The 13781-nt window shown below is 40.2% G+C and overlaps 1 protein-coding gene across 2 annotated transcripts in view; it reads left to right on the top strand.

Moving 5' to 3' along the window:
• The window catches only part of LOC103714778 (ATP-dependent DNA helicase Q-like 5), a 29091-nt gene that overhangs the window by 5699 nt on the left and 9611 nt on the right, over positions 1-13781 (top strand). For both annotated transcript variants that reach the window (XM_039130887.1, XM_039130886.1), the window contains exons 7-13: positions 412-465; positions 562-636; positions 812-865; positions 1026-1070; positions 1170-1264; positions 1352-1481; positions 4177-4275. In XM_039130887.1, the coding sequence (XP_038986815.1) occupies positions 412-465; positions 562-636; positions 812-865; positions 1026-1070; positions 1170-1264; positions 1352-1481; positions 4177-4275 (552 nt within the window). The remainder of the gene's footprint in view (positions 1-411; positions 466-561; positions 637-811; positions 866-1025; positions 1071-1169; positions 1265-1351; positions 1482-4176; positions 4276-13781) is intronic.

Genomic DNA, 13781 nt, shown 5'->3' with positions numbered 1-13781 from the left:
GCTTGGCACACTGAAAATGAATGTCAGATAGAAAGTTATGACCTTTGGGGATTGCGGTTCATGATTGCATCTTGGATATGGCGGATCTTTCTCTAGAACTTTGTCCAGACTTACTCGAGGTGGCCAAAGTAGTCGACAATGGGTTTGGCGATTCTCTTAGATCATTTGAGAAAATTAAATAGTTGATATGAATGAATAAGAAAGAATCCTAAATGTGGCTCTAAGTAGAATAGAATGGATCATAACAGTATTAAGTTTGAACGAGGTAAAAAATCATTTAAGTTCTTATTGGCCCCTGGAAGTGTTCATAGTTGTCTATTCTTTTCTGCTTGTCTCATTATGGATTTCATGCATATATGTCACCTTACATGTTCAAGGAAGCATTTGTTTCCCTTTTTTTTGTTTTTGCAGGTAGAAACTGAATTAGTGAGCAAGTATCTCTGTGATAATAATATCCCTGCCAAGGTCAGAAGTCATTTTCCATTGGATAGCATGCAAATGCACTGGATTTACATAATTGCTGAGTCTTAATTTCATGATGCCATTATTGTTGCATCGTAGGTTTACCATAGTGGCATACCCACAAAGAATAGAAGCCGTGTACAGGAGCTTTTCTGTTCTAACAAACTTAGAGTGGTAAGATATAATTATTGCCATAGACAAACATGTGCACGCACGCACACATATATAAAGATGACTTTGCTATTTTTTTTGTTTGTTAGTGCTTTTTAAATCAATTGGTCAGATAAAAGCTTGGTGAAAAAGGATATTGTCTTTATTGATGTTTATGTTTACTGTTTTTTGATGATAGGTTGTAGCAACTGTGGCATTTGGAATGGGCCTCGACAAGAGTGATGTGCAAGCAGTATGAACATGCCAACATATCACCTGATGTTACTTTATTTTAGAAACATGGCTCAGTGCAGTCTGCATGTTTCACACTGCTCTGTATTATATTAATTATGGATTATGCATATGTTTGAAACTTGCCAAGGATCTCTGTTTGAAATTTTTCCTTTTTTCAGGTGATCCATTATAGCTTGCCAGAAAGCTTGGAAGAATATATTCAGGTGGCTACTAGAATATCTTCAATCCAGGAAGAGTTACAAGATATTCTCTTTTATTTTTCCTCTAGTAATGTTCAGGCATACGAATACTTACCTTTGTAGGAAACTGGCCGTGCTGGAAGGGATGGAAGGCTATCCTATTGTCATCTCCTTCTTGATGTTACTACCTATTATAAGCTGCGTAGTCTTTCTTACAGGTACCAACATATAATTTTATTTTCACATGCTATGTGCTTCTCACATTCTTCTAAGATAACTAATCTACTTACATAATATGATGACAGTGATGGGGTAGATGAATATGCAATAAGCAAATTTCTTTCCCAAATATTTTCTAGTGGTGTCCCCTTATCTGGGAACATTTGCTCCTTGGTTAAAGAATCTGCATCCCGGAAATTTGATATGAAAGAGGAGGTATTTTCTTACTTCATGAATTCATATATTTGTTAGCTCTTTAGCATATTTTATTTTTTATTTTGTCTTACTTTGGATTCAATTATCTTTTTTTTTTTAATTTTACATTTGTGATACATTCATTTGATAAGTCCATAAAGTGTCATTATGCATTACTGGAGCACTTCAAACTTGCTATATGTGTATATATCCTATATGGGAAGAAGGAAAAAAATCTATTGGACATGCTTTATTAACTCGAGGAAATCAAAAAGATGAATAGTTTACCATTCTTCTTCCAATCAGGGACTATATTGGCAATCCAACTAGGATGTTTCATCAATGAAGTCAGTGCCATTTGTTGACCCCTCCGATTTTTTGTCCTTCAATCTCTTGATGGAGATGTCTATATGGCTGTTTTGACGGCTTGTGTTTTGGGATCAATTGCCAGTAATGGACTCGAGTCCATGCATTTCTTTATATGTCCAAGGAACTACCTGCCCACAATAAAAGAGTACTGGTCAGAAGGTTTCCTATGTTTGAAATGGCGCAAGCACTTTGCTGGTAACACAGATGAAAGCTAGGGGAGCAAATGCAATTGGATACCCTGGTAGTCCTAATTGTAAACGATGGACACTGGGTGCCTTGTGTCTTGACTCACGAAGTGATGTCAAGTATCCTACCTCAGGAGTACCTTCACAAGAATAAAACTCAAAGGAATTGATGGTGGCCTGGATAAGTGATAAAGCATGTAGTTTAATTTGATGCAAAGAAAAGAACCTTATCAAGGCTTGACATGTCGTGAATCTTCTTGAAAGAAAGGGGTGCTGGCTCTTTCTAATTCATAGTCAAGTCCACCCTTAGGTCAATCTCTTTTTTTGTATTTCTCTATGAGAGGCCGATGAATATTGAGATACTCAATTCTTGTGAATGTAACACGCATAGATTGAGCGAAGGTTTAAGAATAGGAAATATAGTCACGAGGCCCCTCCATAGATACTCAAACAATAACGGAAGTTCATCTATAAATCCCAATTCAGATTGTCATTCTCTACTTTTTATCCTTTCTTGTTTATTCATCTGTAAGCATCTTTAAAGGCCTCCCCCCCCTCCTCCCTCCCTCACTCTCTTTCTCTCTCTCTATTATATATCATATATGTTATATATATATATATATATTATATATATATATATACGTATCATATTGAATGGATCGGATACCTAATGCCTAAAATGTTTCATTTAATGCCTGGATTTTTAGGTACTTCAGTAAAATGCACCACTGATAAAATGTAAAAGGAGGTTCAAGAATTGGCATCTGAGAAGGTTGCATGGCCTTAAGAAGTGGAATCAACTTGTTCTTATAGGAACTAATCTATATTACCATTTAATAATTGAACTATTTCCACTTTTCAGAGTTAGATAATTCAACTCTTTGCAGGGTTCCTAGTCTTGATGTTTGTGCATTAATACTGTATAAGAAAGTCCTGAACTTTCTTATATGTCATTTTTGAAGTATTTGGGCAGCTGTTATCTTCACAAATGGTTGCCAGTTTTCTTCACAAATGAGTTTTATTGTCCTTCCTTTTGCTTTCTTTTCTTTTCCTTATTTCTTGTCTGTTGCATATGTTATTAGAAAAAATTGAGCAAAGAGGGTCTATGTTTTCTTTTATCAATAAAAGTCTTAATTGAGTATATCATAGTTTGATGTTTTCCTGATATATATGTCATTTTAGTTTATTGGTTGTTTGAAAACTCTTATGCTGGTTATTGCTTATGTTTCAATTTGTTCAAACATAAGGATAAAAGCATTTCGTGACAACTTGCACTTTCTCACAGTTTAGTGAAATTAGCTGTTAGAGATAGATCTACATTAGTTTGTAAACATATTTAATAATAATTATTACTCATGCGTATATTTCTCAAAGGTCATATAAGAGGGGCACAGCTTGTTGAAATTTGGTCATTGGACAACTGTTTCTGGTGATATTCATTTCATCACTGTAACCCTTGAATAGTTGCCTATCAAGTTTCATGTTATCAAGGCTCTATGATCATCTTTCTTAGCTTGTCACAAAACCTTTGAAGAGTTGCTTGGAAATCAATCAACATCAGCATTTGTTGTCACTTCCTTGATGTCGCCTTCAAAGTAGTGCCTTTATTATCATATATTGCCAGAATGGTAGAATCCAGTGATATTTGCTGCTCGATGTTGGAAAAGTTGTCAGTGTTACTTTTCTAATGTGTTGTGTTGTGTTGGGGTTGGGGGGATGGGTGTCAGGTCACACTTTGGTACCTGAGGACCATGTGTGAGACTACATATTACCAAATTGGTCAAGAAATTAATGTATTTTTTCCTCAAGCCATGTTTTAAACCCATATTACTAAAATTAATTTTATTTTGCTGCTCCAGTCCAGCTTCATCCTGCAGACATTCTTTTTTTTCTTTCTCCCCTTATGATTCATCATCGATTACTTCCCTGAATATCCATTTATCTGATATAACTGGAACTGAAGGTGGTAACTTTTGATAATTTAAGTGTTATGCCCCCATCCGGATCTCCTTATTTTCAGATAAAAATATTTTTCGCCCCATCCTACATAGCTTGAAACAACCTTTTGCACATTTCTTATGTGTTTGTAACTTTTCTGTAAATACTCCAATTTAAAGTTTTTGATCTCATAAGAACTCTTCCATTGTTTTTGTTGATTGCAGGTGCTTTTAACAGTCCTTACTCAGCTGGAAATTGGCGATGAGCAATATTTGCGCCTACTTCCACAGCTTAATGTGACATGTACATTGTATTTTCACAAGGTGCTGAGGAAATTACATGTGCTCATATTACTTTTTCATTTAGATTTCTTACATTGTTTTGCTACAATCTTCTAATTGTATTTTATTTTTCTGCCTCGTGTCATAGTTTCACCATGTTCCAGGAGGAGAACCCCTCGTATTCTTGTGTATATATTTTTCGTTGATTCCTACTTAGTTATGCTTTTCATTTCTCTACTTGCTTTTTTTCCTTGTAAAGTAATTATCATCAATGTTTTAAATCTTAACAGGATGGAGAGTGTCGTGGCTCTCTGGTCCTGTTCTTCTAAGAAAATGGGATTGAAATGGGGTGGGACTCCGAAACCCATCCATGTGGGGAAAGAAGAAGAGCTAGGAAAGAAAGAAGGGAAGGGAAGAAGGAAAAAAAAGAAAGGAAAGAAAGGAGAAAAAGAAAAGAAAGAAAGGAACGGAGAAAAATAAGAAAGGAAAGAAGGAAGAAAGGAAAGAAAGAAGAAGAAAAAGGAAAGAAAGGAAGGGAGAAGAAAAAGGAAAGAGAGGAAGGGAGAAGAAAAGAAAGGAAGCAAGGAAAGAAAGAAGAAGAGAAAGGAAAGAAAGAAAGGAAGGAAGAAGAAAAAGAAAAGAAAAGAAGGAAGAAAAGAAAGAAAGAAGAAAAACAAACAAACAAACAAAAGAAGAAATAAAGGAAAGAAGGAGAGAGAGACGAGGGTACCTATTGGGACGATCTACAGGGACCATTATTGAGATGGGGCAGGATAGCGGGCATCCCATTCCATGTAGAAATCAGGACAACCCCTATCCCATGGGATTTAAAGCCTTGACTGTGATAGTAAAAACTTAAATTGTTTAAAACCCCAGTTTGAGAATTGTAAATAGCATTGCAATTTGCAAGAAATTATTTGAACATCTTGATAATTAGACTGTTGGATTCAAAGTTCCAATCATCAAGTTCATGCTCATAAAGTTGCTCAACCATCTCTCTAGAATTTGGTGAGTTGATCACTATTTGATGTTTGTAAACTTGTTGACATAAAGAATTTGTGGCTTCTTTTGTTCTTTTCATGGGATCTCAGCCTTATTGTTAGATTGCTGAAAGGAATTTAAAGTACTTAACTATGCCTTAATCTCAAACTAGTTGTGTTGGCTGCATTAATCCTTTTCCTTCATTCTACTCGGTTTAGGGTCTACTTTCTGAAAGACACCGAGATATCAAGTTATTCCTTATTACTTTATCCCATGTGTTTTTCAGTCCACCTCAACCCTTCTTCTGAAAGGAGTTTAAATTAATAAGCAAGATTCGCCCTATTGGTTGGTATCGTACTGTACCGGGCTTACTGTACCGTATAGATACTGAACCGGTACACAGTATTGTATTGTATCGACATTTGGTACACCTTGCCGTCTCATACCATACTGCATATTGATACTGTAATAGGATGATACCAATATGGGATCTGGTACTGAGATAGTGAACCTTGTTCACAATACATATTCTAGTTCCTAAGATTAGCACTGCAACCCTTTATATATAGCAAATGGCCTTATGCCAATAATAGGGTTTTAATATGCCACCTCTAGATTATGCTCATGCTGCACCATTTAGCTTAGCACTACTCTTTTGGTATAGTAGACTGACATTGGTCTAGCTAGACCTAGCTTCTCCTAATTTTTTAAACATTGAGGTTGGACATCCCTTTGAAGCTTGCCAGTCTCTCTCTTTCCTCTTCAAGCCTTTCTTTTTGTTTTTCCCTTAATTTTCTTTTTCATATATTTTATTATTTTCTCATATTCCATTCTCATCCTTCTATAGAGCTCTAATCTAACAACTATGCAGGCTTGGATACTTGTACTTTTGCTTTCTTTCATTTATATTCTTTGACCTCTTTGGAGGGGTTGGTGTGAAGTTGGACAGGCTGTGTAGCTGATCTGGTTAATGTCCATGATGGTGCAGTCTCATGATTTGAGGACATGTGGGATTCTTTTGGGAGATGGAACTCTCTTTGAAAGTGTCTTCTCCTTGAAAGTTATGCGGCCACTGAAGTTTTGCATGATGATTGACTTATCACCTACCAAGCCTTTTCTGTTCTCATTCAGTTCATAGATTAGCTGGTCCCAAATAGCTGGGAAAAGGCTAGGTGGTTATGGTTATTCAGTTCATAAAGTGGTCCTGTTACTGTAGCATGCTACTTTCTTCTTTGAAAACTATGCAGAGCCATTCTAAGGTGTCCATATTTGGACTGTCCCAGACCATGCGTATCAGTTTCAGTTAGTATGGGTTTATCACTTTGTTGCCCAAGGTGACAACCCAAGAGGAGGGGTGAATTGGGTCTTTTAAAACTTTTCAACTACTTCTAATCTTTTAGAGTTAATTAAGCTAAGTTGTATGGATGCATAGTGGAATTTAAACTTAGCAAGAGTATGATTCTAATCTAATCAACTATTAAGCAGCGGACTCAATAAAAGATTAGTCTAAGTTTGCCCAAGTATGCAATTCAATACAATGAGTCTTAATGCAGTTATATTGAATGAGACTTGATTAAGTAAATTGAATATGCTTGCAACTAAAGGATGCGCGGAGAAGAGTTAAGCAAGCAATTTATCTAAGTAAGTAAGTGAGTGAGGAAGTTAGATAATAAAGAGCATCACAGACACAACAAAAGTATAGTGGTTCGGTGCATCCCAGCACCTACATCCACTCCCCAAGACCTCTTGAGAATTTCACTATAATCCCTCAGATTACAGCCGGTTGTTTTACAAGCTCACAACCCAACTTGTTGTTTTGCGAGATTACAACGAACTCGGTCGGTTTTCACAGGCTCACCGACTAGAACCAACCGATTGTTTTTCCGGGTTCACAATCAAACCCAGTTGGTTTTCCCAAAGGCTCACCAACCACAACCTTACAACGATTGTTTTCCGGGTTCACAATCAACCCAGTTGGTTTTTCCAAAGGCTCACCAACCACAACCTTACAACGTTGGTTTTTCCTTTGGCTCACCAACAAACCTTAACCCCTTGATTCAATCCCTTGATTGAATCAAGTTACAAGATATTAGAACAAGAATTTAAAACAAATACAAGCTTCTTAAACAAGCAAATATAGCAATGTAAACAAGTAGAGTAAAGAGAAGCCCTCAAACAAGTTTTGAAGATGAAGGAACTCGGCTTCTTCTTTACTTGACCCTCTTCTGATTTGGCACGAGGTAGAGGATCACTGAGGTAGCACACAGTTGGAGAGGAAGCTTTGGGATTCACTCGGATGCTCTTCTTCTCTCTATTTTGCTTTGAATGGCCCTTTTGTGCTTTTGGGAGATTTTTCTTTGAGATCTCTTTCCTAAGTGTTCTCTCCCACTTCCATCCCTTCTCCCCTTGCTCTCCTCTTGATTTTATAGCTTTAGAGGGAGTGGGAACAAAAATCTAGCCGTTAGAGACAAAAATAGAGCCGTTGGAGTCAAGAAAAAACTAGCCGTTATGCCTCCCAGCGTGTTAGAGTCGACTCGGCTAAAGTAGGAGTCGACTCGAGCACTGTAGCACTGAAAATCAACTCTCTGTTTTTTGTCTGTTTGCAGTCCTGGAGTCGACCTGCAGTCTCGGAGTCGATCTCGGAGTCGACTCGAGCACTGTTGTCACGCCCCGAGCCCGAGGCGCGGCAGACGCCGCACGCCCGCACGGCGGGCCGCATAAGCGTGCAAGGCATCAGATCATATCAAAGCAAATACAGATGTTCAAAACTGACATAATTATTTAAATTTATTCAAAAACAGTCTTACAAAATTTCAAAATAAGATTTGCTAACATAATTCAAATGTCCAAACTAATCTAACTGAAATGCCAATAACTGATGGAATCATCGGAACATCTAACGCACTCCCCAATCCCGTGCGATCAAGCCTCTGGATCTGGAAAACAGAGAAAGTAAAATAATGAGCTACACTAGCCAAGTAAGCAACAAAATACCCCAAAGTGGGGTCGGAGCATATCAGGTCAAAATACAGGATAATGACTGGAATAAATCATAAATAACATCGTTTTACTATTTTCAAAACTTATTATCATTTTTTTTCCAAAAACTCTGATATCAGAATCTCAACATAATAGGCTACGGCCACGTAACCCAGTGGCATGGGTTGCACAGGGTGCCAAATCCACTATTTTTATCCACCGATGGCAGCCGGTGTTGCACAAAAGTGCCAAATCCACTATTTTTATCCACCGATGGCAGCCGGTGTTGCACAAAAGTGCCAAATCCACTATATTTACCCACCGATGGCAGCCGGTATCGAAACCGGTTCCTCACAGATTACAAGTCGACAGGTCCAACGTATAATTCCCATTGGCGGGGCCAGAACAGAACAGATCAGATCATAGCCATGCTGAGAATGCATATATATAAAAATAGATTTCATAAATTGTACAGTCATATTTCACGGATTTTAGAGCATATAACATGATTTTCAAAATTTAACATGTCAGACCCATTTTACTAAATACAAAACATATTTCAAAATTTAATCCAGTAATAATTATTTTACCAAATAATTTAGAAAAAATGCACTTTGAAGCATTAAGTTACTTACCTCTTCTCGCTTAGCCCTTACTTCAGATAGGCAGATCAGGTTCACCTGTTTAAATTTAATTAATTTTTTGTTAATTTCAGAGCTAAGCAGAACTAAAAAAAAATAATACTATTGTACATGGCCCAACAGAGCCCAGAGTTGGCCCATAATGGGCACGACCCGAAAAGGCCCATATCGGACACGACCCAATGGGCCCGCATAGACCTGGCCCAGTAGGGCCCCCAAAGTTGTCTCTAATGGATTATTTATGCAACACAATTCATTGGAGGGACTAATACTTAATTACAGGGTACTGTTCTATAATAAAACTTTAGTGGAGGGACCAATCAAATATATTTGGGGAGCCTTATGTAATAATCTTTCTTATAGGGACCAAACATAAATTACAGAATACCCTTTTGTGAAATAATATACTGTCAAGGGCTTATCTGCAAAATTTCATTTATTGGCCAAATGGGTTCGGATTTCGGGTTCTGGGTTTCAAGTTTCGGGTTTCGGATTTCGGGTCTGAACTGGGTTTCGGATTTCGGATTCTGGGTTTCAGGTTTCGAGTTTTGGGTTTCAGGTTTTTGGGTTCCGGGTTCGGGTTCGGGTTTCGGGTTCAGGTTCAGGTTTGGAACGGATTTCGGGTTTGGACTGAGTTTCAGATTTGGGCTGGGCCCACAAAAGGGTACGACCCAAATAGGGCCCGAACTAGGCTGAACTGGGCCCACAAAAGATTATGGCCCATCTGGGCCCAACACTATTGAACTGGGCCCAAGTTGGGCCCACAGTGAACCAGGCCCAAGTTGGCCCAGTTCGGCCCACGATGGGCCTTCATCTTCCCCAAACTCCCCATGGACAGGGGAGATGGATACCAAGAGAAGGAAGAGGGGAGAGGGGAGAGGGTAGAGGGCTGGCTGGGTGGCCGGAGGCCACCCCTCGGTCGACGGTCAGCCGGCCGCTGCGGCGGCTAACGGGGAGGAGAAGCAACCGAGACGATCTCGGTTTGTGGCCCAAACAAAAGAAGAATTTCAAGCTATTTGGCATGGAATAAAGGGCAAGAGAAGGCTTACCGGCGGTCGACGGAGGCGGCGGAAGGAAGATCTTGGCCGTGGCTGTTCGATCCGGCGGTCAAGTGGCGGCGGCGGCGCTCGAAACCGAAAGGATGAATCTCGGAACAGGGGATGGCTGCGAGGGGAACCCGGACGGCGCTCAGTCAGGAAGAGGACGCCGGTCACCAAGGAGAGGATGAGGGAAGGAGGGAAGAGGAGGAGGAGACGGAGGAGAGGGAGGGCTCGGGTGATCTGGGAGGAGGAGGAAAAGAAAGGGCTTTATAGCCCTTTGGTAACGGCTCTCCGCCGCGTGAATTGCGGCGGTCGAGCATAGTCCGCGGCCGGATTGGCCGCGGATGGGCTGGAGGGGAGGCGCTGCGGACATCCCGGAGTGCCCTCGCCCCGATCGCTCCCGAAGGAGCCGGAGAGGATCGCGTTCGCGATCCTCTGTTCTAGCCCTTCCAAAGAAGGAAGACGGGGCTGAAGTCGGCTGGGGCTGCCGACTTCAGCCCGTATCTCACATTCTCTTCCCCTTAGAAAAATTTTGTCCTCGAAATTTAACATATCTTAGCTTGCAAAAAGATCCGGATATTATATATATATATGTATTTTTTTTTTCCTTCATCTTGTCCTCCAGTTCCCTTGTAGCCTCACGTTCTGAATGATTGCTCCACTGGATCATAAGATAAGGAATTGCACGCCTCCTCAATAGTTGTTCCTTTCTATCACCCACAGGTACAGGCTGCTTAATTTGATTAGCAAAGAACTCGAGGGAAAGTATAAGCACTACTACCTACGAAGCTAAATTTAGTGTATCTAGGGATCTGAAATTTTATCCGCTTTTCATGGCAGTTAATGGTAGCAAAGTGTGACGCTAACTAGTCCATACCAAGAATTATGTCAAAGTCCTACATATTTATAACTATCAAATCAGCAGGCAAGTCTCTATCTACTATCTGAACCGGTCAAGTCTTGCAGACCTGATTACCAATCATCCCACTTCCGGCAGGGGTGTTAACATGTAAATCATACTCTAACGGCATGCAAGGTAGGTCATGCTTTCGCATAAATATTTATGACACAATGAATGTGCAGCACTAGAATCAAACAGTATATAAGCATAAACAGAAGCAACCAGTAGTGTACCTGACACCACAGTATTGGATGCCTGAGCATCCTGCTGAGTCAGTGCATAAATACGACCCTGTGTGTGCGGTCTCCCTCCTATCTGCTGCTTAGGAGAATAAGGCTGAGCAAACTGAACCGGAGCAGGAGAACCTTGCACTTGCTGGGTCCTTGTAGCTTGAGGCCTCTGATCTGATTGTGATACTTGCCGATTGCGAGGGCACTCTGCTATCTTATGACCCTATTGGCCACATCTGAAACATGCGCCAGATAATCGTCTACAGAGTTCTGTCTTATGGGCACCACCACATGCTTCACATTTAGACTGGTCTTGTTGAATAGTCTCTCCATAAGATCCCTGCTTTTCTGATTGCCCAGTCCTATTATGAGATTTTGCTGTCCTACTAGAATTCTGTCCACTACGAGTATCATCATCTCTGCTCCTCTTCTTTTGTATTCTATCTTTTGAATCTTGTGTTTCCTTCCAGACAATTTCCATATTCTTGGCCCTGTCTACCAGGTCATCATAGTTGGTTGAGTGCACTATGGCCAAACCCCGACGTAATTGAGGCTTCAATCCTTCTTCAAATCTCCTCATCCGGGACTCTGCATCTATGACGAGGGTGGGAGCAAACCAAGCTAACCTGTCAAACTCTGCCTCATACTCATCCACGGTCATAGTTCCTTGAGACAGATTTAGAAATTCTCTCTCTAGCTCCCTAAGGCGACTTGAAGGGAAATACTTGGAGTAGAAGGCTGTGCAAAACCTCTGCCGGGTAAGTGCCTCCTGCTCGGGTGCCAATGTGCGCTCCACAGACATCCACCAATGATGAGCTCGGTCTTGAAGCATATAGGTGGCAAATCTGACCTTCTCTTCATCGGTGCACTCCATTGCTCTGAAGGCTTTCTCCATTTCATCTATCCAGGCTTCGGCTTCTTGAGGACTAGTGATGCCCTTAAAAGCCGAAGGAGCCATTCTCTTGAATTCAGCTATACTCCTTCTTTGCTCCGGAGGATCAACGACTTGCTGGATTGGTTGCTGAGGTTGTTGCCTCTGTTGGCGTACTAACCCAACGACCTCCTCAATCAGTTCGAGCACCCGGGTTTGATTTCCGGCGACAGCTTCCGGGGTCATTGTTGATTGACCCTGGGGCCCTGAGCTTTGTGAAGCCTCGTCCGCTTGGTTAGCAGGGACCCTTCCCCGAGAGCCCCTAACCATCCGATTCAGGCTACGAACACGACAAGGCGGCATTCTAATTCAGTAAAAATATAAATGTCATAAAATCATCCAAACAGAATAATACGAAATAGTTAATAAAACAAATGAACATTATCTCCTTATCTGGTTTCTACCCATCTCTCAACCTTTCTGACGGATCTTAGGAATCCTAAAACTTAGGCTCAATATAATTGTTTCAGTTACAATCCCTAGTGATCTTAAACCTAAGCTCTGATACCACCAAATCTGTCACGCCCCGAGCCCGAGGCGCGGCAGACGCCGCACGCCCGCACCGCGGGCCGCACAAGCGTGCAAGGCATCGGATCATATCAAAGCAAATACAGATGTTCAAAACTGACATAATTATTTAAATTTATTCAAAAGCAGTCTTACAAAATTTCAAAATAACATTTGCTAACATAATTCAAATGTCCAAACTAATCTAACTGAAATGCCAATAACTGATGGAATCATCGGAACATCTAACGCACTCCCCAATCTCGTGCGATCAAGCCTCTGGATCTGAAAAACAGAGAAAGTAAAATAATGAGCTACACTAGCCCAGTAAGCAACAAAATACCCCAAAGTGAGGTCGGAGCATATCAGGTCAAAATACAGGATAATGACTGGAATAAATCATAAATAACATCGTTTTACTATTTTCAAAACTTATTATCATTTTTTTTTCCAAAAACTCTGATATCAGAATCTCAACATAATAGGCTACGGTCACGTAACCCAGTGGCATAGGTTGCACAAGGTGCCAAATCCACTATTTTTATCCACCGATGGCAGCCGGTGTTGCACAAAAGTGCCAAATCCACTATTTTTATCCACCGATGGCAGCCGGTGTTGCACAAAAGTGCCAAATCCACTATATTTACCCACCGATGGTAGCCGGTGTCGAAATCGGTTCCTCACAGATTACAAGTCGACAGGTCCAACGTATAATCCGCATTGGCAGGGCCAGAACAGAACAGATCAGATCATAGCCATGCTGAGAAAGTGAGAATGCATATATATAAAAACAGATTTCATAAATTGTACAGTCATATTTCACGGATTTTAGAGCATATAACATGATTTTCAAAATTTAACATGTCAGACCCATTTTACTAAATACAAAACATATTTCAAAATTTAATCCAGTAATAATTATTTTACCAAATAATTTAGAAAAAATGCACTTTGAAGAATTAAGTTACTTACCTCTTCTCGCTTAGCCCTTACTTCAGATAGGCAGATCAGGTTCACCTGTTTAAATTTAATTAATTTTTTGTTAATTTCAGAGCTAAGCAGAACTAAAAAAAATAATACTATTGTACATGGCCCAACAGGGCCTAAAGTTGGCCCATAATGGGCACGGCCCGAAAAGGCCCATATCGGACACGGCCCAATGGGCCCGCATAGACCTAGCCCAGTAGGGCCCCCAAAGTTGGTCTCTAATGGATTATTTATGCAACACAATTCATTGGAGGGACTAATACTTAATTACAGGGTACTGTTCTATAATAAAACTTTAGTGGAGGGACCAATCAAATATATTTGGGGAGCCTTATGTAATAATCTTTCTTA

Source organism: Phoenix dactylifera, chromosome 10 (genome assembly GCF_009389715.1).
Source record: "Phoenix dactylifera cultivar Barhee BC4 chromosome 10, palm_55x_up_171113_PBpolish2nd_filt_p, whole genome shotgun sequence".
NCBI lineage: Eukaryota > Viridiplantae > Streptophyta > Magnoliopsida > Arecales > Arecaceae > Phoenix > Phoenix dactylifera.
Note: the sequence above shows the minus strand (reverse complement) of the source record. Positions and strands in the feature narration are given on the sequence as shown.